The sequence below is a fragment of the Zonotrichia albicollis genome, chromosome Z (assembly GCF_047830755.1).
Source record: "Zonotrichia albicollis isolate bZonAlb1 chromosome Z, bZonAlb1.hap1, whole genome shotgun sequence".
NCBI classification, from domain to species: domain Eukaryota; kingdom Metazoa; phylum Chordata; class Aves; order Passeriformes; family Passerellidae; genus Zonotrichia; species Zonotrichia albicollis.
In genome coordinates this window covers 37907600-37930535 of record NC_133860.1, presented here as the reverse complement: position 1 = coordinate 37930535, position 22936 = coordinate 37907600, and the positions used below count along the sequence as shown (strand labels likewise).

At 43.5% G+C, this 22936-nt stretch overlaps 1 protein-coding gene across 19 annotated transcripts in view; it reads right to left on the bottom strand.

Moving 5' to 3' along the window:
- Positions 1–787: 787 nt before the first annotated feature.
- The window catches only part of MAST4 (microtubule associated serine/threonine kinase family member 4), a 291175-nt gene continuing 269026 nt past the window's right edge, over positions 788–22936 (bottom strand). For 12 of the 19 annotated variants that reach the window (XM_074533269.1, XM_074533272.1, XM_074533271.1 and 9 more), the window contains 5 exons: positions 12407–12636; positions 10645–10767; positions 8749–8885; positions 7952–8133; positions 789–7118 (listed from right to left, as the gene is read on the bottom strand). In XM_074533269.1, coding sequence (XP_074389370.1) covers positions 3238–7118; positions 7952–8133; positions 8749–8885; positions 10645–10767; positions 12407–12636 — 4553 coding nt within the window. In that variant the 3' untranslated portion in view covers positions 789–3237. Of the gene's footprint in view, positions 7119–7951; positions 8134–8748; positions 8886–10644; positions 10768–12406; positions 12637–22936 lie in introns of all 19 variants that reach the window. The other 7 variants (XM_074533260.1, XM_074533261.1, XM_074533264.1 and 4 more) reach the window with 1 other exon arrangement.

The window sequence follows — 22936 nt, the reverse complement described above, 5'->3', positions numbered from 1 at the left end:
CACTCTGGGGGCTCACTCTGGGCATGCAGGTTTCTGTGCCTCTCCTGACAGAGACAACTGTGCTGTCCACAGCCATGGAATAGCACAGCTGGCAGAGGCATGAGACAGTCAACACTCAACTCTTCTCGTTTGCCTTCCCTCAGCTGCTGGATCCTGCTCTTCTCTCCTCAACCCATCACCCCCTGTCAGCACACCGGATTTTCAAGACCATCTGCCTTCATGTGGGCTGCAGCAAACTGGAAAAGCTGGGGGTGAACTGCAGCTTCCCCTCACCTGTATGTTTCAAATGAGAGAGAAAAGCGGCAAAAGTGATGCTGTAATACAGCACTTAGTGCTGTACAGAGGAAAAACAAAGAGAAAACAATGCAATAATAGTACGTGAACACAAGTTACCAGCTGCAGGGCAGCTCTGCAGAGTCAGGAGTAGCAGAAAAGTAAAGAGGTGGATACTTTAGTATGTGCTGCTCCTACAGTAATAAATGATTACATGAGTTCTGCAGAAGCCAGCAGTCAGGCTATGCCATGCACCCCCACACCACACTTCCTATCCAAGAGCGGAGCAGAGCATCCAGACGTGGCCTGAGATGAGATGCTCAGCCATGCACACCTTCTCTGTCCCCAGACCAAGCTGCATTTCCTCACGCAAAACCCTCCGCTAGCACATGCCTTAAAGGGTGCACCATTTTTTTTTGAGCTGGCCCCAAAAAACTCTTAAACTGCAAGCCTCTGAGTACAGCAGAGATTTACCTTACATTACAACAGTGAAAGCATATCAAGAAAAAATGCTAACACAACAATTTCATGCTGAATTTTATTTCAATGTATGCAACTGCATAAGTATAAATAACTGTGTTCAATATATAACAATTATGACATCCATAAGGAGTTTGTCAGAGAAAATAAGACTGCAAACACTTTATTGCACAGACCCTAACGATTTTTTTTAACTTTCAAAATTTTTTTTGTAAGCTGAGAAATCTACTGCAGGAAGTCTACAAAAGAACACATCAGATCTATAATCACATTAAGACTGACCAAGAAGAACACAGGCAGGAGGATCTCTAACAGCTCACTTATAAGGTAAACATCAACAAACAGTTACTACATAAACACAAGCTTATGCACGTCACACTTCCAAAATGCAAAGAACTTATTTGTCAGAAGTGATAATACAAAATATTCATAAAGGTATACAGTAAACAAAAGCTAGATGGGTTTTGAAAGAAACAAGAGGATAGCTAAAAAAATGCAGAGACTGTAAACTAGGAAGTATCTCCCAGACAGAAATGTTATTTTGAAGTGCATTAGCATTCACTTGTATTAACTGCCAAAGCACAGATGAACTGTAAATGTTGAGACCATTTTATTTTTAAGACTTCTCAAAAATTATTATCCACTGCTTACTAGCTCCTTTCTGAATGCATAAAGGCAGTATTAATGTTCTAGTGCCACATGTAAAATCAGGAGTTGTTTGTGATACTGGATTTTCCTTACAGGTTTGCTGTAATCCAACTCAACAAATCAGTATAATAAAGTTTTCAGCAGAGGATAATGAATTCTGCACACTCTCTGTTGTCACACAAGTCTCCAAGTCAAGATTACACTGTGCTTTTACAAAAATTTTTCTAGCTTTTGAGACAGAAAGACAAACCATAAGCACTGGTGAAAAATGTAGGGGCCTAGCTCTACTGTGGCTACAGAAAATAGAAATAAGCAAAACAACCATTCTATTGATCCCCAATTATTAAAACCCATGCGCCTGCAAGGGTATTTCGTAGTGCTTCTGTACATGTTTCAAATTTTACCTTTCATCCCTCAAAACAAGCTAAATACTCCACACAAAAATGGTCAAAGTCTGCACGTTCCACTGTATACAAAATTTAAATAAGGCTTAGCAAAAGTAAAAAGACAGTAACATTCTAGCACCAAATAGCTCCAACAAGTTCCTTTGTTAAAAAAATGCTTCTTTTATAATTACAGTATTGAACTTTTTTTTTTGCATACAAATAAAAAGATTATGTTATGAAATGTATGGAGCTACTCAATGCATTTCAAAATGAATATGAAACCCAGGATTACTTGCTAAAAACAGCAAGTTAGGTCTACAACATAAGGCCCCAGCTATGTATGAAAATGTGTCAGATAGCCTAAACTTTTCTGAGGATATGATACCGAAGTGTGTTTTTCCTTTTTACTTTACTTGTCATAAAATAGAAAACAGCTACCAGCTGTATGACACTAATTAAACAGACATTATATGCCAATAATATGTATTCTCTAAATGTATTAAGAACAGGGATGAACATACTAGTACTACCAGTCATGTGCTTATATACTTGAGCCTCACACTGGGCCTGAATTTAAAAAAGCTCAAGGAACTCGAGAGGATTGCAGCAAAAAACGAAGCACATGGCACGTGATTCAGAATTTCAGCCTTGTCTGAGGTGAAAGTCGCACAATACACTCCCAACAGACAAGGCAAGAACCATCATTTCACCAGAGAACACACCTCTTGCTGGGATGCCTGATAATTAAGTGGTCTTCCCATAGCTTTCCCATAGGGACACCTATTCCCTTTCCCATAGGACACCTACTCTACTCAGACTTTGTACAGCAGGAAGATGGAGTTACTTCTTGTGTTAGATCTGGTGAAGCAGTCAGCCAAGTACAGTACTATCAAAATCAGAGTATTAAAAAATACATGTAAAAACTCACAATAGATCACCCTATTATTCTGTACTAGTATTTTTTAGCCTCTGTCTAGGATTTTTAGTCAGTAAAAATGTGGCCTTCTTTTTTCCCAGTCAGACCAATGCTTGTGCATGTCCATGCCAGCTCTGAATTTTAGTAATTTGGTTTCATATTCGAGTATGGCAAATAGGTGGCAAAGCAACTATCTTAAAAAGGGAAAGAGTAAACAACGCAACCAGCAGCAAAGTATATATGCTACATTCAAACCCCAAACACATTGCTAAGTATTTACAGAAGAAGTATTTTCAACAGTCCTAGGCTGTAAAGGTATTTTTGTACAAATACTATGTGGTAACAGTTTTACCGGTTACAATTGGAAAGGCATTTTGAAAAAAAGTCCTCTCTTTACATATCCCCTTGTATTGTTTCTTCAGTGACATGAAAGCTTTGCCGCACAAAGACACGACACAGTGCTGGTTTAAAGGCAGTACAACATACTGAAATTGTTTCAGCTAGTGTTGAATACACACTTGCCAGGTTTTAGAGTTAACACGTTTTTTTGTGAGCACTGCTCCGTGAAACTTCCTTTCCTCGACGCTGCCGAGCTGAGTCTTTGTCATCTGAAAGTGCGTTAGGGCGGTCAGCTGTGGCTGCTGACCGAGGTAAATCTTTACCGACATTCTGTTTTCTTGAAGCAGACTGCTGAGTCAGAACAGTATCTTTTCCCTTTACATCCACAGTGTTAACGAAAAGAGGTTTTTCTTGATTTCCAGGTTTCCCCCCAAGGTTTGAAGGAGGGTGGTGGGCTTCTGCTACAATAGCGGCACTGTGCAAGGCCATCAGTGAAACACTCTTAGTCATTTCTGCCTTGCTGCTCCCTGTGGAAGAGGTGCTTTTCTTACTTAGTTCCTTGGAAGTTGCAGGAAGTTCTGATGAACCTGGCTTAACCTTTGCTGAAGATGCGTCACTTTTGGCTGAAAGAGATGAAACAGATACTTCCTGTCTACATTCAGAGAAATTGGATGAACAAGTCAGTGGCTTTCCCGGTGTTGCAGCTGCACGACAAGAACTTTGCCCACTGGCAGCCAGCAGATGTTTTATTGCAGTCTGCTTGTTTGCATCCTCTGGCTGTTTCTGATTAACTTGTCCCTTCCCTTTTATATCTTGAGAGATTTTGCTACTTGTGGTTGCCTTTTCTGCTCCTTTCCCTCTGATATCACAGGTTGTGAGACAAAGGGTAGGCTCCACTTTCCCACTGTCAAGCTGAACGTAAAGTGCGTCAGTGCATATTTTTCCTTCAGGTCTTTTGTCTGCAGTGATCATCTCATTACCAGGACTTCTCTCTGCCTCTTTGTTCAGTGAGACACAGCCTTTCACAGTGGAAAACTTTGGAGTGGTCGTTTGTTTTTCACTGAAACGAAGTTGCTTTTGATCAGCAGATTCCCCCAAGCCTGCTGCTTCTTGCCTCTGCATCTGCTTAGAACTCTCTGGGCCTGCTGGAAGTGGGCCCACAGCAGAGGATTTGGGTTTGGTGTCAGGGGCTGTGCTGCTCATTTGGAGGGTGGTGACTGAGCCATGGTCCAAACCCACAGGCCTTTCAACCTGCACATGTTCAATGTTCATTCTTTTTGAAGAGCCTGGAGCAGGAGAAAGGTGATCTAGGACACCTTTACTGGCATGCTTTCCATCCTTCCGGGAGCTGGCAGACAACTGAGTGACAATTTCTTTTTCTTTTATGGTTGGAGAACATGGTTTTTGTGACAACATCTGTTTATCCAAAGACTTAGACTTGGAGGAACTTGTATCAGAGGCTGGCCTGGGTTTATTGCTGCTGCTTTCCACACAGGTGGAAGCAGGCTTCAAGTGTTCTTGAATGCCTCCATGAACTTCTGTGGTGCTGTGTCTGCTCACTGCCTCTTTCACAGCAGGGGAGCCTGAAGGGTTAAGTTGCTGCCGAGGAACTTGGCTGGACTGCTCTCTCTCACTACTATGGAGCCTTATATCAGTGAGTGATTTCTGATCTTTCTTTCCCATGTCTTTAGCACTGTCCTTCTGCACAGAAGAAACTGGTGCAGACTTCTCGATTTTATGATCACAATCTCTTGAGGGTTGCACAGGCCATTTGGATGGAAGAGAGTCACTCTTTGTCTCCGTGACAATTTTCTTAGACTCAGCTTTCTGCTTGGTTACTTCCCTTTCCACAAAACTTTTAGAAACACTGCTGTCATCTTTGCCTAGCTGTTTCAGTGATTCTCTGCCATCCTTAGGTTGTGCCTTGGGGCCAGCTGGCTGTGTTTTTCCTTGCATCTCAGGTGGAATGGCAAAATCAGCACAATTTTTTTCACTGCTCTTGGAGCAGGTTGTTATCAGGACGTCTGAGACAGAAACCTTCATAGATGACTCCCTGATTACTTCTACTTTTGCAGGGATAGGCTCACAACCTCTCTGGGATACTGGCTGTTTGACAGGCAACTCTTTCTGTGTTTGCTTCTCTTTTCCTACAGCCTTTTCAGTAGTGCTTTGGCCAGCAGAAGGTTTGGAATATGTTTGAGTAATTTTAAAACTCTGACTTTGAGTAACACAAGACTTTACCTCCACTGAATAGTCCTTTTGTTTTGAAGGGGAGGTATCTTTCTTCTGAACAGCTTCAACAACAGAAATACTGCCTTTAGTGGCTGGACTAGAAACCTTTTTCTCTGTCACTACTTCTGTAGCCACAGAGATAAGTGGTGGATTTGGACAACTCTTGCCTGCTTGTAGGACCTGAGGCTCTGTGATGCTGACTTTGCCAGATTTTGGGTAACTTAACAACTGCTCTTTCTGAGACACCATTTCTACCTTCCCACCACTCCCTTGTGGCACTGGGGGTTTAGGAGATCCCCCATCACTGCTGGTGCTCTGTCCTTCTGGCAGCACACACAAAGGCAGCTCAGTCTTTGAAGCCTGTGGCCCAGAAAGTAACGCAATGTCTAGCGTGCCTTCTATTGGCTTCAGACAGGAAACAGACCTCCCATCAAGCTTATATTCTGAAGGACTTTTTCTGACAGGAGCTTCAGAAGAAATAAGGGCTGATTTTTCCACACTCATGTCTGCTCGGCCACTCAAGGTCTTGAGAGGAACAAAAGAAACTGAGTTCATCTGAGTAGCATGTGCACTGCCAATAAATGCTCTACCATCTGCAACTGCAGTGAAGTCCTGCTGTATGTTTACAGGTCTGCCTGTACTAAGTTGAAGGCATTCATGAACATTAGATGTCATCTTGGGTTTTAGTCCTGGACAGACACTGTCATCTTTTTCTTCAATAGACATTTTCTTTCTGAGATAATCAATATTTGCAAGTTTACCATCTAATCTTTCAAATTTGACAAATTCTTTTGTTGGTACAATTTTATCTGTGTTTTCTCCCTTTCCACTAAGTATCTTGTCAGAGGACTGAGGTAGCACATCTTGCAGGGTACATGAAGGGGAAATTCTTTTGAAGTCACAAGAAATATGACTGAGTTCATTAGGGGGAGGCCCATGAGACAACATCTGTCCTTCTAAAGCAACACCATCATTTGATCTCAAGTTTGCATTCTTTTGAAGGGTGTCTTTGAGTATGCCACCAGCTGACTGGGTCTCTACAGTAACAATTTTAGCTTCAAACTGGTTTGATCTTTCTAATACCTTCTGGAATGCTTTTTTGTCTCTTTCTTCCAGTCTCAAGGTATTGGGAATTTCTGGTTCACTGCTAGGTTCATGTATAGCAGCATTTGCTTTTTCAGCAAAATCTTGCTTTTTCATAACTACCTTGACCTTCAGCTTCTCTCTGTCTAGCTCATCAATGGATTCCTGTCTACCCAATTTTCGGGAGATGGGTCGTTTCAAGCAGCCCTGCTCTGCAGGCCTGACTCGTGTGAGCGATGGCACATCACAAACATTCTCCTCCAAGCTCTGCAGAGTTACCTCTCTTTGAGACAACTCTCTATTCACTTCTTCCTGGGTCACTTCCAGACTATGTTTTCGTGAACATAAGTGTTTTTTATCACTGCCATAAGAGGGTGCAAGTTTCTCTTCAGACTGAACTCTCTTCAACAGTGGAGATCTTGGTGGCTCTGCACTCTTTGGCCTGACAATATGCCTCACAATAGTTGGAGGTGAGTGCATTTTGCTAGGAAAAGACTGAGCTATTTTTGTATTTCCAATAGAATGTCCCAGCAATGGTGATGGAGATCGCTGAGGAGATGTTGGCTGGGGTGTTGGAGAAGGTGTCCGTGCGAGAGGAGAAAGGGGAATGCTGCCGGCTGATTTGCGCCTTCCTGATCTGTATCTTTGCCCACCAAGCTTTGGACCCAAGCCATGAAGAGTGCTGGGTCTTATGTGCCCTGAACCAGCTGGAGAATTGGGAGCACTGGAACTAGGGGAGCTACTCTGAGAAGAGTTAGTACCTACAAAAAGAACAAAAAACCAAGCAAACAAACATAAGATTAGCAAGACTTTTTCTATGTTGTCTAAATGTTCAGTGAGAAGTAGAACAAAAGCCCTATGCTGTCTCCCACTACAGTGTTCCAAAATCTGGAAGGTTTTAAGTGGAAAAGGTTTTAGGCTGCAAAACCTGCATCATTCCAATTACATATGCTGTTTCTCCCTTTCTCTCTCTTCCATCATCCCCTTTAAGTTATCTCTTGCTTTTACTTAAATAGAATAACTAATGCTTTCTGACACTTCAAAGCAATGATCAAGGCTTTCCATATAATTTACCTTTGCCAAGGGATTGTACAATAGCAGTCAATTCCAGTACACACTACAATTGTGACAGAAGTTAAAGAAGAAAAAAGGGGCAGGCCTTTAGGAGTTAGAGAGATGCATATTTTAGCACTCAGCTAATCTTTTCAGCAATTAATCTGCATTCATGAGTGCCATCCTAGTTCCATTATGTAGCAACTTTTATCTCACTTTCATTCTTTTATCTCTTAGGCAAAATTCTCTCTTTTGCTGCAAATATGGACTTTTTATAATTCAACTTTCAGCCACTGGACTGAACTTTAAACTAGGACAAACTTAAGAGACAATTGCTTTTTAGGTGCTTCTGTATCATAAAAACACCTTTTGTTTTGCATCAGGAATCTGTTTCCCTTTTCCAGACAGAAAACAGTTGTTCTATGACTATACTTGTCAGAGCTGACTGCTCTTAGGAGAGCATATCAGATCTGTGGGGGCTCACAAAATGCACAGTACTCTTCCAGTCCTTTTCCTCTGCTCTCCACTGCTTCACACTCACCTGATGGAAAATCAGGAGTGGAACGGTAGCTTGGGGTAGGAGATCTAGGAGATAAACTGTGGGTTGGAGACCCAGGCAAGCTCTCCCCTGAAGAAAGTGATCGGTTCAGGCAGGAAAAGCTTCTGCTTGTATGAAGAAGAGGTGAGGGTTGCTTTGCCAGCTTTTTAAAGAGAGATCTTCTCCTTGTGTGAGAAAAACACAGCATTAATCATAAGTTAAGGTGCACAGAAGATACTATCAGCACAGGCAAAATTCTTGCTAGCTGACATTATGAAAATAGTAAATCTATCTTTACATGAAAGCAAACCACACTGCAGACTGGGAAGTTTAGAAAGCATCCTGATTCACTAACAGGTGGGATAGACACTGTAACTAATTTTATTCATACTAATGTTTACTATATTTCAGAAGAATGTCTATCTCCTTATGAGTACAGATCTTTATTTTCTAAATTTAGCAACCTATCAAAACTGAAGAAATATCTATAAAGTACTAGCAACATATTTATAAAATACATATAACCGTATCATATTCAAAATGCTGATAAGCACTAGCACTAAAAAGTTTAATTAAACAAGTGCAAAATTATATAGTAAAGCCAAATTATGATGCAACCTCAGTTATTCACTATTTTTAGTTATTTTGCAGATCTAGTTTAGACAAAACAAGATTTGGAAGGCCACAATCTCAGAAAGAAGGTAGCAATACAGAAGATGAGAAAAAACTGCATTAGCTTCATATTTTAAATTTATTGCTATGTACAGACAGACACACTGTGAAAGCAAAGGACCACTCACCTCTCTAAACTCTCCTTCTTCTTGGTCTTCTTACTGCGCCTAACCATTCGGCTCCTGTAGCTGTTCCGTCTGGCAGGTCCCGTCTTGATGGAAGTGTTTTCAAAAGGAGTTGTCATTACTGAGACTTTGTTGCCACTCTGCCAAAATGAAAGAAGATGCCTTAAGCGTCAGTAATATGAATTACACAAGACAACTTTGCCTTACACCGAATCTACACCATACATGCAAATGCAATGAGAATCAACTCCAGAAAAAGTGGTGTTTCTGCAGGGAACCCTATGCAGACATTGCCATGCATAGTTAGTAAATGAGGATTGGGAAGTTCTCAAATTCTGCCGTATTTCCCAACTTCCTCCATTCAAGCTCCAGGACAAGGAGTAACTCCAGTAATTGTGGCCAGACAGGAGGACACCAAGGATTAACCAAGACTGAACACTTCAAGATAGAAGCTTCTACAGAAAAACCTGATTTTCCCACAAAGAGCAGCTGTAACTGCACAGTGGTCCACTCACATCTCAAGACAACAACTGTTACAATGATGAAACAAAGGAGAAAAATTAAATCTTCACTGGCAATCCCAAACCACATTTTTATCTTGTTCAAAAGGGTTAACAAGTATGATTAACCTAAGCTTTTTAGCACTGATCGCACAAAGAGATGACTGAAAAAAAAAAGTATTTTCTGCTAGTTTTAAAAATCTGTAGCTTCTGCTCAGCACAGTATATCCCTACAGTGAACTTCCTTTCAAAGAAACTGCAATAGCCCAAATTAATTTATGATACAGCCCAACATATTAAGTTGTAGATAAACAATGATCTCTTGTTTTGAGTTTACTCTTCTAAGTATTGAGCAGGGTTGTCATGTTTCTTTTTCTGCATCTGACCTAGACAATGAGTGCATAGCTGACTGCCATAAGTCATATAGAATTTTCGCTTAAATATTTCTTTCAAAATTGGAAAACTTGGAAGTTCTTCCTGTTTCAGAGAAATAAAATAAAGACTGAAGAAACAGTGTATTTTTCATCTTTAGCTTTTTATCTTTTCCCTATCACCTCACTGCCTTCCAGTGCTTTTTTTGGACTTCTTTTATAACTGACTACTCACTTTGAGCTCTGCACATAACACTATAAATTGTTAATAATATAAGAAGCAAATATACAGCTGTCTAAAGTAATTCTGACCTACATTAGCTTACACTGGAAAGATTACATGAAAACTGAGATTCAATGAGCTACAGAGAAAATAAAAGGGTTTTGTTTTCTCTTTATTGGGTGGTTTGTTTGTTTCCATGGAAAAACTATGCCTTTCTAATAAGACAGACTTCAGAAAACCACAAGAGAAAAATGTGAGAGATTAGTCCTGAAAGTCCAGCTGCACGATGAGAATTTCATTAATCGAAGAGACTCTGTCAGACATACCTGGGTATACATGAGACAAAAACCTTTTGGGCCCTAATATGAAAGGCAACCTCCTGTATAGCAGGCAAATATTTAATATTCTTTGGTTTTACTTTTCCTCACTGATTTTCACTTTTAAAGAAGAAAAATGAGAGGTATCATCATTGTCAAAAGCCTGAATTATCTGAGGAAGATGCAGGCATTCGATAACATTCTTGAGAAGGTCAATTTTTTTGAGAGACAGAGACATCTTTTTTTCCCATTGCCTCAAATTTACTTCAGCTATCTCTCAATGTTACCAGTCTATGGGAGAAAAACTAAAATCATGCACGATATAGGAAAGTTATTGGCCCTTCTCCAGATCTATGGCAAGAGCAGCTAAGAGTTTGTGCTTCTAAGAACAATAAAATTAAGTAACTAATCTCAAGAAATCAAGCATAACCCCATCATCACTGGTGAAAACAGCAATCACTTTAGTATCCCAGCTGTCCAAGAGTTACCTTTAACAACAATTCAATGACTTCTGTATGAACAAGACCATGCACTGGCTCTCCATTAATATGAGTAATCAGGTCTCCAGCTTTTAAGCCTGCTTGGTAAGCTGCACCTCCTTCTTCCACATTCTAAAAAAGAGAGAGGAAGAAAATATACACAAAATGAACCCCAAACCCATTGGCAATGAAGAAACTTACAGATACTAAGTTATGTAAAGGAAGAAAAGAAGAAAAATACCTTCAGCTCTTTCACCATCCCCTACTTACTCCAACTTTGTATGAGTCTTCCCTACTTACTCAAACTTTATATGGGGCCTGGAATGGTTTCAAAGCTCACTGAAACACTGCTGGTTGCTATGGGTATTAAGTAAGCTCTGTAAAATAGGGAGTTTTCATGCATAGTAAGAAGGGATGGTTCACTACCCACTGCAAAATTACAGAACTAAGTGAAGATTTTTAGCATCTGAAAATGAGAAACACTATGTAATTAAGGTAATGGTAACCATAACTAAAATTAACTCTACCATATGGTTAAGGATTGTTTCTATTTGGTTCAAATTCACCAGGCTTCCCATTAGAGGGGTTGGTGCAGCATAAAAGTGACAAAGGACCAAAAGTAACTGAATTGAAAAATATTTTGAAGGTAGTTTAAATATTTTTTTATATTTCTAAATGAGTAGTTTAAGTCATGAAGACACTACTGAAGACTACAATGCAAACAGAGCTTGAACAACAAACTTATAATACTTTAAAAAAACCCAAGGTTTAACTTTTACTGCCATGTACCATTTTTCCCCTTCCTTTCAGTGGTGTGATGTTACACTAGTAGGAAGAAATAATTTTTTAAAATTTATTCCATTATCCACCAAATGTACCCAGTTCTCCAGATTCAATACTTTTGATGGATTAATAGGTCTAAAGGATAAACAATATGAATAAAAAATGAATAAAACACTACATCACCACTGCTACTTCAAAATCTACCATACATATTTAAAACTAAACAGTGCAAAAAAATGAAGTCTTTTGGTAAATTTGGATATTTTTTTTAGGAAAGTTGAAATAATTTATATTCACATACTATTAATGTACATGTAATTTAAACCATATATAAAATTATAATTTGTTACCAACATAAATGATAAAAAAATGCATATATATGTACCTAAGTATATAATTATTTTACAATTAAGGAGGCTGACAACCAAAGAATTGCTTTAGCCTCCCTCCCACTGTGTAGTGAAGAGAGAATGAAAAATACATGATTTTTTCAAACAGAAAATCAGTACTTGAGATCAGCTTACGTGCATCTTGTAAAATAGTACTGATTTTCATGAATCCCTTAATTTATGTAGTTTAATATACTCCACCTATTTTTCAACAATTTCTCTTTACAGTCTCCTAAATTTGCAAATCCTGACCCAAATCAAAGAGGGTCTGCACTAAGCCTTTGGTTTTCTAAGACATAACACTCTGAACTCAAGACACTGTTTTTCAAAACTGAGAAACTTGCCAGAAGTTAAGAGAAGTTGCAGAAGTTCAACACTACATGTAGATAATATTCTGCCAAAGACAGCTTGTTGTCTTCCCTATAGGCAACACTGCTCTTGTATACAGGCAGAATTTCATTCTAAGAAAAACTGCTTGGCATATCATTGTAATTTACACAGTAATTGTTAATAAAGAGATGCCATGGGTACAGAAAAGCGAATCCATCATCACAGTATTCTGTGGCCACATATCAGCAAGAAAACATGTATTATCTTACCCAAACAATGTGGTGCACAGTGTAGATATCACTGTCACCCACGTAAACCCTGATTGCTCGGATGGTAAAGCCATACTTTTTTCCTGAACTGTGAATTACAATTGGCTGATGAGGACTTGCAGCAGCAATTGATGAATCACGGCTGGGAGATGAATCTCGGGACGATGAAAGGTCAGATGACAAGGAATGAGGAGACATAGGACTTCCCAAAGGAGAAACACCAAACACATCTGAAAAAAAAAAATCTGTGTATTAAAGTCTGAGCACACACAAATTTCATTTGGCTTAATGGTATCTTTCTATTAATATAAGTCATTGTCTTTGTCTAAACAACCTCTCTTCCCCCTTAACTAGTGTGTATATTAGTGAATGAGAAGTTCAACCACCAGATATTAGAATTTAATAATTTTCCCTGGAGTGTAAACTGTACTGTTTAATGCAAGGGTTAATTTGTCACACATAGACTGCTTTTTCCTTTTGCATAGGAAAAACACTTATTGCTAACTTTGCAAGAACTATTCTCAGCCTCTTCCTAGCAAACACGGATGAAAAGAAAATCAGAGTAGTGTAGCAAATATTATCACGAATACACCCAAAATCATTCCCCAATTAATCCAGCAATGCTTAACAAATTGCTAGCTGTTTTCTTGCTTCCAGTTATATATTAAAACAGATAAAGACTACTCCAATTAAACCACAGTATCTACTGGGTACCTAGGGCAGTAACTCAATGTTTGTAAGAAGCCTCCATTGCTACATTCTGCTACATCATGTAAAGAACACAAGAGTTTCTTCCAACAATACCAATTACAACTTCATTTTATGTTATTGTTTTGAATGCACTATTTGCTTATGCTTGTGCAAATGTGAATAAAATTGCAGCAGCTTGGACTTCAGTTCTCGACAACAAGAAAGCGAACTAGCAATCCTTCATATGAAAACACTCAATATTACTGTTATATGTCCACTTACAGCATTATTTCTTGTTGCGGTGTGTTATAATGTCCTGTTTTAGACTTCCAGGTCACCTCCCAGGTGTGGCAATACCTCTCTTCCCCTTCCCCCTCGCCTCTTGCTGAGTGAGTCCTGTCAATCAGGCTTAACATTCCAACAAGGTGTCGGGTGGTTGGTTGTTGCGGTGTGTTGCAATGTCCTGTTTTAAACTTCCGGGTCCCTTCCCAGGTGTGCCTATGCCTCTCTCCCTGCCCCCTCGCCCCCTTGCTGAGTGAGCCCTGTCAATCAGGTTTAAGATTCCAGCAAGACGTCGTGTGGTTAGTCAGATTCAAAAGATGCCCCTATGCCCAGAGGTTATTGGCCTGTCTAAGTGTCATCCTCCCTTGAGACCCTGCCCCTCTCACCTGGTTGGTAACTCACCTGTCCCCTCCCCTTCCCCTGTCCCCGAGCTTATAAGGTTAATGAGACCATGCGGCCGGCTTTCTGTTAGCAGCAGTTGCCCCAGTGCAGACATCTCTGTAACCATGGAATAAACATCTGGCAACCCTCCAGCAGAATCCACTCCTATTTTCTCTTCACCATCGCCAGAAGCTCTCTCTCCTGAGGTAAACGGAGTTCCTGACAAGCCTGGACTTCCACCAGTGCCCCGCTGCAATCTCCAGCAGCCAAGGTATCTCTGGGGTAAAACACCACAGTGCTGCCTTTGGCCCAGCAGCGAGGGTCAGAACTGGCCCAAGCACCATCCAACTGGTTATATTGGGAGCCATATTCCAATATATTGGCGTCCCGGGGTGGGCAAAGCGACTTCGCAGCCCGAGAACGGACTCACAGTACCTCAGAGAAGTTTCTGCCAGCCGTGCATCCAGCTGGAAGGGCTTTGGTTGCATCGCCCTCAGCTAGAGACTTTGGGAATACTCCCAGAAGAAGTTTCACGGACTGTTCGGCGCCTCTGGAAAGCCCAGCTTCATTGTCGTGAGCAGATTTTCCAGAGGAAGAAAAGGGTAGCCTCTCTTGCACCCAGAGAGAGGTCCTTTTCCGGTGGAGACCTGCCTGCCTAGACCCAGCCTACAGCTTCCATTTCACGTGAGTATCTCTGCTTTTGGTACAGCAGAAGCTCAAAAACAGACTCTGCCGCGAGTTCTGTTCCTTTTTGCCTTTGCATTTTTGGCTGCGCAGCCCCACAGACGGGAATTCATAGCGTTCTAGCTTTAGCTTTCTGCCGCGTGTTTCACTGTCTTTTAGAATTCGCGCCGGAGCGGGATCGCTCTCTGCCCTTCCCCCCCGGCTCAGCAGCGTGCTCAGACACGTGTTAGGAGACTCTCTTTCTTTCTCTGTGCGGGGGAAGGGGGAGGGCTCTCTTTCCACGTCGCCGGGGGATCTGCGGGATTGGGAGTGCTCTTTGCACACGTGGCGCGGCGGGGGGGCTCCCCAGTTTCGGCTTGCCACGTGGAGTGGCTGCTCTCTCTGCTCCGCGGGGGGGCTGCATTCCACAGCGGGGTAGGCTTTGTGTCTGCCTCGGCTCGGTAGGGCGTGCCCTGCTGCTGCTGCCCGGGAATTTTAAAAACAGTATATACAGCTGCATTGTGAAGCTTTTGTCTGCTCGTTATCGCTTTCGATCTGTGGTTTTTTTAGAAATTGGTAGCTGATTTTAGCTTTGTTTTTGGTCAGGTGGGATTAAGTACTTTGCTTTTTATAATTTAACATGGGTTCCAAACTTAGCATTGTACAAAGGGGAGTGTATTATAATATTGTTAGCATTTGAGCCAATGGTAATGTGAAATTCTCTAAAGGAAAATTGAAACAGTTTATAAGATGGCTTTTTCTGCAGTTCCCAAACATTTCCCCTGAAGAAATCCACAATATTCAATTCTGGGATAAAGTTGGGAATGAATTGATAACCTTAGGACAATCTGGCAAATCACCCTCAGCTAAATTTGTGTTCTGGAGTTTACAAATTCGAACAGCATTGCTCAAACAAAAGGAAATGGAGAAAAAGCCAAATGTAAAGCCATGTACCTCTGCTCTCTCTGTTCCTCCCTCTCCTAGCCCTAAAACCCCTAAACCTCTTTCCCCAAAACTTGGTATTTTAAAGAGAGCACACTCATTGGGAAGTTGGCTCCCAGAGTGTGCAAGAACACCTGAGTTGTTTTGTTCACAAAGCCCTGCCCAGGCTGCGTGGCTTTCCCAACCCCCTGTATCCCCTCCTCTAAAGCCCAGAGCACGTGTTAGCTTTCCGGAGAGCAGTGATGTCCAAAATGGCCCCCAGTCCCTAGGGGGTCCACAAGATGGTGGATGCCACGTGGCATCTTCCCAAACCTGGTCTTCTTCTTCCCAAAATCCTCTTAAGCATTCCAAAATTCCATCCCCATCCCCCTCTCCTCCTGTTCCTCGTGACACCTTCCCCCCTCCCCCCACCTTTCCTGCAGTACCCTCAGCGCCGCCCCTCTACTCCTCCCAGGGGGCGTCTGCTGATGTGATGTCACCAGGCATCCCCGCCCCCTGCCAGCCCACTGTCCCCGCCCCTTGTTCCCATGGTTGCCCCGCCCCCTGCCAGCTCCTTGACCCCGCCCCTTGTTCCCACGGTTTCCCCGCCCCTTGCCGGCTTCCTTTCCCCGCCCCCTCCCCGGGTTCCCACGGTGGGGACACACCCACTGCCTGTCCCCAAACCTGTAGCTGTGATCCCAATGCTTCTGATTCCAGAGATACAGAGCAGGGGACGGCAGACCCAATGCATAGTCCCATGTTGTCACCAGCTCCTGTTACGTTTCAGCCTGCAGCTCAGGGAGGAGCAGCCCCAACTGCTAACTGGAGTTCTTTTGGACGACAATTGATTAAGGAGATCTGTAAATCTCATAAGGAATATGGTCCACACAGTCCATATTTCCGTGGCCTTTTAAATTCTGAATTAAGTAGGACTGTTGTGATTCCACGTGATTTAAAACAGCTTTTTTCATGTCTCATGACATCCACGGAATTCAAATTATGGGAATCAGCATTGAAACAACTGCTAAAAGATGCTCTCCCAGGCTTACAGACTGATCCAAACACAATGAAAGACAACAGTGGTAACCCTATCACCATTGAGCACCTCTGTGGTGAAGGCCAGTGGTCTTCTCCCTCAGTCCAAGCTGCTGCAATTCCTGCAGAAACACTTGAGAAAGTAAAAGAAGCAGCTGAAAAAGCATTCTTTTCCCTCCAACCTGAGGGGCCTTTTGAGCCTTATAGTAAAATCAAACAACTACCATCAGAGCCTTTTTTGAAATTTGTAGAAAGGCTAACTAGAGCCATTGAAATACAGGTTAAAAAGGAAAATGCTAGGGAAGCAATTTTAGAAGAAATAGCATTTACAAATGCAAATGACCAGTGTCGAGCGGCAATCCTGAGCCTTCCTATGGAACCTTCCCCTACATTAAAAGATATGCTTCTAGTCTGTAACAGGAAAGTGCCTCTGATGACTGTGGCTGAAGACACCAGACCAAGGCTGCTGCCAAGACCACTTCAGCGTGTCGCTGTTGCCAGCCCTGCGCCTTTTCCCTCAGCACAGCAGTACCCTGGGCAGCAGCGGAGACCAGCAATGGTTGAGCCCACTAAATCATGCCTGCTTTGTAATAACCTAGGACACTGGAGTAACCAGTGCCCCCTGAAAAAGGAATTTGATGAATTTAGAAATGGCAGGGGAGGAGAACTACAAGCCCTCCCTGGGGGTCAACAACAAAAAAACGAAGAATAAAGCGCCAGCCTGCCAGGCGCGCAGACATAAAAAGAGCAGGCCAAGAGAATAAGGGTAGCAAAACAAATCAAGCACGCGATAATATTAACATTTGTGTAAGCGAAGCAGGTGCTTCAAAGACCAAGTCTGCTAGTCCACTGTTGAAAGTGAAACAAAATAACCTTTGTTATGATTTAAGTGATTCTGTATTAACCGCATCTTCTGTCAATGAGCCTTACAGGTTGCAGCTGACAGAGTCACTCCACCCGAAGGACACTGACTGGCATTTTGTCTCTGTAAATCCTGAACAGAAGGGTACTTGGAACCAAATTCGTTGTAAGTACATCGTCATTGGGGACAAAAACACACCACAAGAGATCGAAATTGCTCCAGGAATGACAACATCAGATCCCAAGCAATTTGTTCTCAGCCTGCACTGTTTCCACCCACCCTTGTTTCTTCCCAAGGGACAAATTGTTGCTCAAGCTATCCCTGTGCCATCTTTACCTGAAAATGTCGATAAACAAGGGCCCACAGTCGCCCGGGTCCAAGTTATTGGGACAGATAAACCCAAATTGTGGTGCAATGTCAGTGGGGGTGGGGAGTCTAAACGCATTGAGATGCTTGTAGACACAGGTGCAGACTGCACAGTGATTCCAGTACAAGACTGGCCAGCACACTGGCCTTTACAAAATGTTGCTGGTCACCTTCGAGGTGTAGGAGGTCTGCAATTGGCAAAACAATCCAAAAGCACTATTCAATTCGAGGGTCCAAACGGACAATTGGCAAATATCCGTCCATTTGTGTTAGATTATTCAGAACCTTTGTTAGGGAGAGATTTAATAGCCCAGTGGGGTGTCACAATTGATATTCCAGACTCTCCACAGCATTTTTGTGCAGCAGTCATTGAACAACAGCGCCCCACCCAAAAACTGAAGTGGAAAACAGACGAACCAGTTGTTGTGAAACAGTGGCCACTCAGTAAACAAAAAATAAAGGTTCTTGAGGAACTAGTACAAGAGCAACTAAGAAAGGGCCACGTTGTGGAGACCATGTCCCCATGGAACTCTCCAGTGTTTGTCATCCAAAAAGCTGACAAAAAGAGGTGGCGACTCCTCTGTGACCTCCAACAAATTAATAATGTAATTGAAGATATGGGTTCTCCCCAACCTGGTATGCCATCCCCAACAATGCTTCCCCAAGATTGGAAATTAGCTGTTATTGATATTAAAGATTGTTTTTTCCAAATCCCATTGCACCCTGACGATGCACCGCGTTTGGCATTCTCAGTCCCTTCTATCAATTTAGAAGCTCCTATGAAAAGGTACCATTGGACCGTTCTTCCTCAGGGATTAAAGGTATCTCCAGCTATCTGCCAGTGGTATGTCTCTTCCCTGCTTTCCCCAGTGTGTGCAGCCGCAGAGAAGGCCATCATCTATCATTATATGGATGATATCCTTGTGTGTGCCCCCAATGATGACTTACTCACACATGCGCTTGACCTAACGATCGATGCATTGATTGTTGCAGGGTTCGAGCTCCAGGAAAAGAAAATTCAAAAGATGCCACCTTGGAAGTATTTGGGCTTAGAAATTAGAAATAGGACCATTGTTCCTCAAAAACTAGAAATCAATCCAAGGATCAAGACCCTTGCGGATATCCACAAGTTGTGTGGGTCTTTGAATTGGGTAAGACCATGGCTTGGTGTCCTGGGGTGACGTTATGATGCTTGTATATCCCCATTCATCTGTTCTGTGCCTTTAAGACCGGCACTGAAGAGTGGAAGTTTTGTTTGGGTTTCTCTTATCAAGGACACAGAGGAAAGCGGTACAAAAGACTGTTTTTTCACTTCCAGCTTCAGCTTGCTGCTTTTGCTTGCTCTCTTTTTCTGCTCTTGCTTCTGCTCTGCTTTCTGCCTCTGCTTATTAGCTAGTTCTAGCTAAACAGTCCACATTGCTTCCTGGACTGTTTCTCCTCTCCTGTTCCTGTGACCATCTCGAACCTGCTCCGGACTGGGACCCGGGAACACCGAAGGTTCGGCTGCAGTGGCTGGCCCAGAGCCCGAGGGACTGAGAACAGAACAACCACCCCCCCAAAAGAGACTTTCTGATTTTGCCATCTTTCTCAAAGCGGTGTCATCGGGTATTGTTCATTTTGTGTGCTGGGGGGTGCGGGGCCAGTCAAATAAACAGGTTCTTTCCACCTCTCTCTGAGGAATTTTTTCCCGAACCGGTTGGGGGGAGGGGCCGTGTGGGTTTTGCTTTCTGGAGGGGCCCTCCTTTGCAGATTCTTTAACAAATTTGCCCTAAACCAGCACAAATTTTTGGTGCCCAAATGTGAGGCTCGAGAGAGAGAGTGGAAAAACCCTGTTTTGACTGCATTTTGGCTGCTATTACTCTGTGTTCGTTTAAATCAGCTAATAGCCATGCTTTTTGGATTCATAATGTCTGTTGGGGTGAAGGTTTGCATGCATTTCTGGTCCCTAGGGTTTTTTGAGATTTTAATACCTCTCTGGTCCCTAGGTTTATTTTCCTATCCAGAAATAGCTTTAGTATTGCCCCTAATACGTAGTTTTTACATCAGAGGGGCTGTGACCAGAATAGCTATTCTTCTGGGTTTGGTGGCAATAATGTGCAAGAAGTTTATAAACATGCTGGGGTCTGCTCCAGGTAGGAATGGTTCATGGCTATGGTTATGCATCCAGTTTGTCGCAGGAGGAGCAGGAGGGAATGAGGTTTTTCAGCCTCTGCTTTCCTCCTTCTCCTATGAATCAGTTGCATCACTAGTGAAGGATGTTCAGTTTCCCCTCAATGTTAAAGAAACCATCTTCCTGTTATTCAATCTGGTAACCTTCCTCTATACAGCCTGCTGCTTCTCTAGAATGAGGGCTGAGATTTCTAGACGGGCTGATGAGACCCCTGACTCAGGAGTAAACCCTGGTGTGGAAAATCCTAAGTGGTGTGGGAAATGGGAGGATATGGGCCAAATCCTGAAGGAATTCTCTGACCCTATAGTGTGGGATTTTCCCCATGAACAAATTCAGAACGCAGCTGAGGTGGGGAAATATCTGAAAGAGAAGTACCAGGATGAGCCTAAGGAGAGGAAGGTCATTGCAGTGAGCTGGGCCCTGGCATATGCTTATCGCACACTGCTAGATACTCTAGGGCAGCAGACAGAGGCAGGGGGGCAGGGAGATAAATCAGCAACTGTCCCGGTGACTCAGGCTGCAGCTAACACTCCAGGCTCGAAGCCAGCATCTAAACCCATGGCTGTTGCTACCAGCACTAGAAGTGGGAAATGCACAGCCAAGACCAATCGACCAGTGGATGATGATGATGATGGAGAAGGAACCTCAGTGCCTCCTGACGTAAAGTCAGGAGTCAAAGCAGCAGATGCAAGATCAGATGCCAATAACGAGTCCTTCTCCCTGAAGGACCTTCGTGGCCTACGGAAGGATTACACTCGAAGGTCTGATGAATCCATAATTAGTTGGCTGGTCCGTCTCTGGGATGCTGCAGGCGAGGCTACCATTTTGGATGACACTGAAGCCAGGCATTTGGGATCCCTGTCACAGGATTCTGTCATAGACCAAGGAATGATGAGGGGGGCTAACTCTCACAGCCTCTGGGAACGGGTCCTAAGAAGTGTAGCAGAAAGATACCTGTGTGCAGACGATCTCTATATGCAGCAGACTCAGTGGAAGACAATCGAGCAAGGGATCCAACGCCTGAGAGAAATGGCCGTGGCTGAGATTATCTTCTCAGATGATGTAACAACTAGGAACCCAGACTTAGTACCATGCACGTCTGTGATGTGGCGAAAACTTGTACGACTCGGGCCACAAGAATACGCCTCTGCCTTAGCCATCATGAAGAGGGATGAGAGGGGTGAGACTGTGCTTGACATGGCAAGGAAGCTCCGAGCATATGCAGATGCTGTACATGGCCCAAAACATGCCAGAATCGCAGCAGTAGAAACACGTCTGCAGAACTTAGAGGATAAGATAGAAGAGAACCATAAGAAGCTTAGAGAGGAGATTAAAGAAGACCTTCTCCAAATTTCAGCAGTACAGATCCGAGGTTCCGGTATCCAAGGCAGACGTTTCCCAGATGGTGAGAGAAGATACACCCCACGAGCTGAGCTGTGGTTTTACCTGCGTGATTGTGGGGAAAACATGAGAAGGTGGGATAGGAAACCTACCGCTGTTCTGGCACGACGGGTGCATGAACTGAAGGAAGCCACCAGGAGGAAAGCAGCTCCAGTTGCCCGTAGCCGAACGGCCAGGTATGATGATGATGACATGTCTGATCCCCTCGAAGGAACATCCAAAACATACACCCAGGGAAAGAATGATAACCAGGCTTAGAGGGGCCCTGCCTCTAGCCAGGTAGAGGCCAGGGAAAATCGTGTCTTCTGGTCTGTGTGGATTCGTTGGCCTGGCACATCGGAACCACAAGAGTATAAAGCTTTGGTTGATACTGGTGCGCAGTGCACGTTAATCCCATCAAGACATGTGGGGACAGAGTCTGTTTCTATTGCTGGTGTGACAGGGGGATCCCAGGATTTCACTTTGGTGGGAGCTGATGTGAGCCTAACGGGAAATGAGTGGAAGAAGCATCCTATTGTGACTGGCCCAGAGGCCCCATGTATTTTGGGCATAGACTACCTTCGAAGTGGGTACTTCAAAGACCCAAAAGGACTCAGATGGGCATTTGGAATAGCTGCTGTAGAGACAGAGGGCATCCAGCAATTGAACACCTTGTCTGGGTTGTCTGAGAATCCATCTGCAGTAGGATGCCTGATGGGAGAAGAGCAACGAGTGCCAATTGCCACTTCCATAGTGCATTGACGGCAGTATAGGACCACTCAAGATGCTGTGATCCCCATCCATAAGATGATCCGAGAGCTGGAGAGCCAAGGGGTGGTCAGCAAGACCCACTCACCCTTCAACAGCCCCATTTGGCCTGTGCGAAAATCTGAAGGAGAATGGAGATTGACTGTGGACTATCGTGCATTGAATGAAGTGACTCCACCACTGAGTGCTGCCGTGCCAGACATATTAGAGCTCCAGTATGAGCTTGAGTCCAAGGCAGCAAGGTGGTACGCCACTATAGACATAGCCAACGCATTTTTCTCCATTCCTCTGGCAGCAGAATGCAGGCCTCAGTTTGCCTTCACATGGAGGGGAGTGCAGTACACCTGGAACCGATTGCCCCAGGGGTGGAAGCACAGCCCCACCATCTGCCATGGACTGATCCAGACTGCACTGGAAAAGGGTGAGGCTCCAGAACATCTGCAGTATATTGATGACATCACTGTGTGGGGGAACACAGCTGCGGAAGTGTTCGAGAAAGGGAAGGAAATCATCCAGATCCTCCTGGGAGCTGGTTTCGCCATTAAAAAGAGCAAAGTAAAGGGACCAGCTCGTGAGATTCAATTCCTGGGAGTGAAGTGGCAAGATGGACGGCGTCAGATTCCTACAGATGTCATCAACAAGATCACAGCAATGTCTCCACCCACCAATAAGAAAGAGACACAAGCTTTCTTGGGTGCAATAGGTTTTTGGAGGATGCATATTCCTGAGTACAGTCAGATCGTGAGCCCTCTCTACCTGGTCACCCGCAAGAAGAACAATTTCCAGTGGGGCCCTGAGCAGCAACAGGCCTTTGTCCAGATCAAGCAGGAGATTGCTCATGCAGTAGCCCTTGGCCCAGTCAGGACAGGACCAGAGGTGAAGAATGTGCTCTACTCTGCAGCCGGGAACCATGGCTTGTCCTGGAGCTTTTGGCAGAAGGTGCCTGAGGAGACTCGGGGTCGACCACTGGGATTTTGGAGTCGAAGCTACAGAGGGGCTGAAGCCAACTATA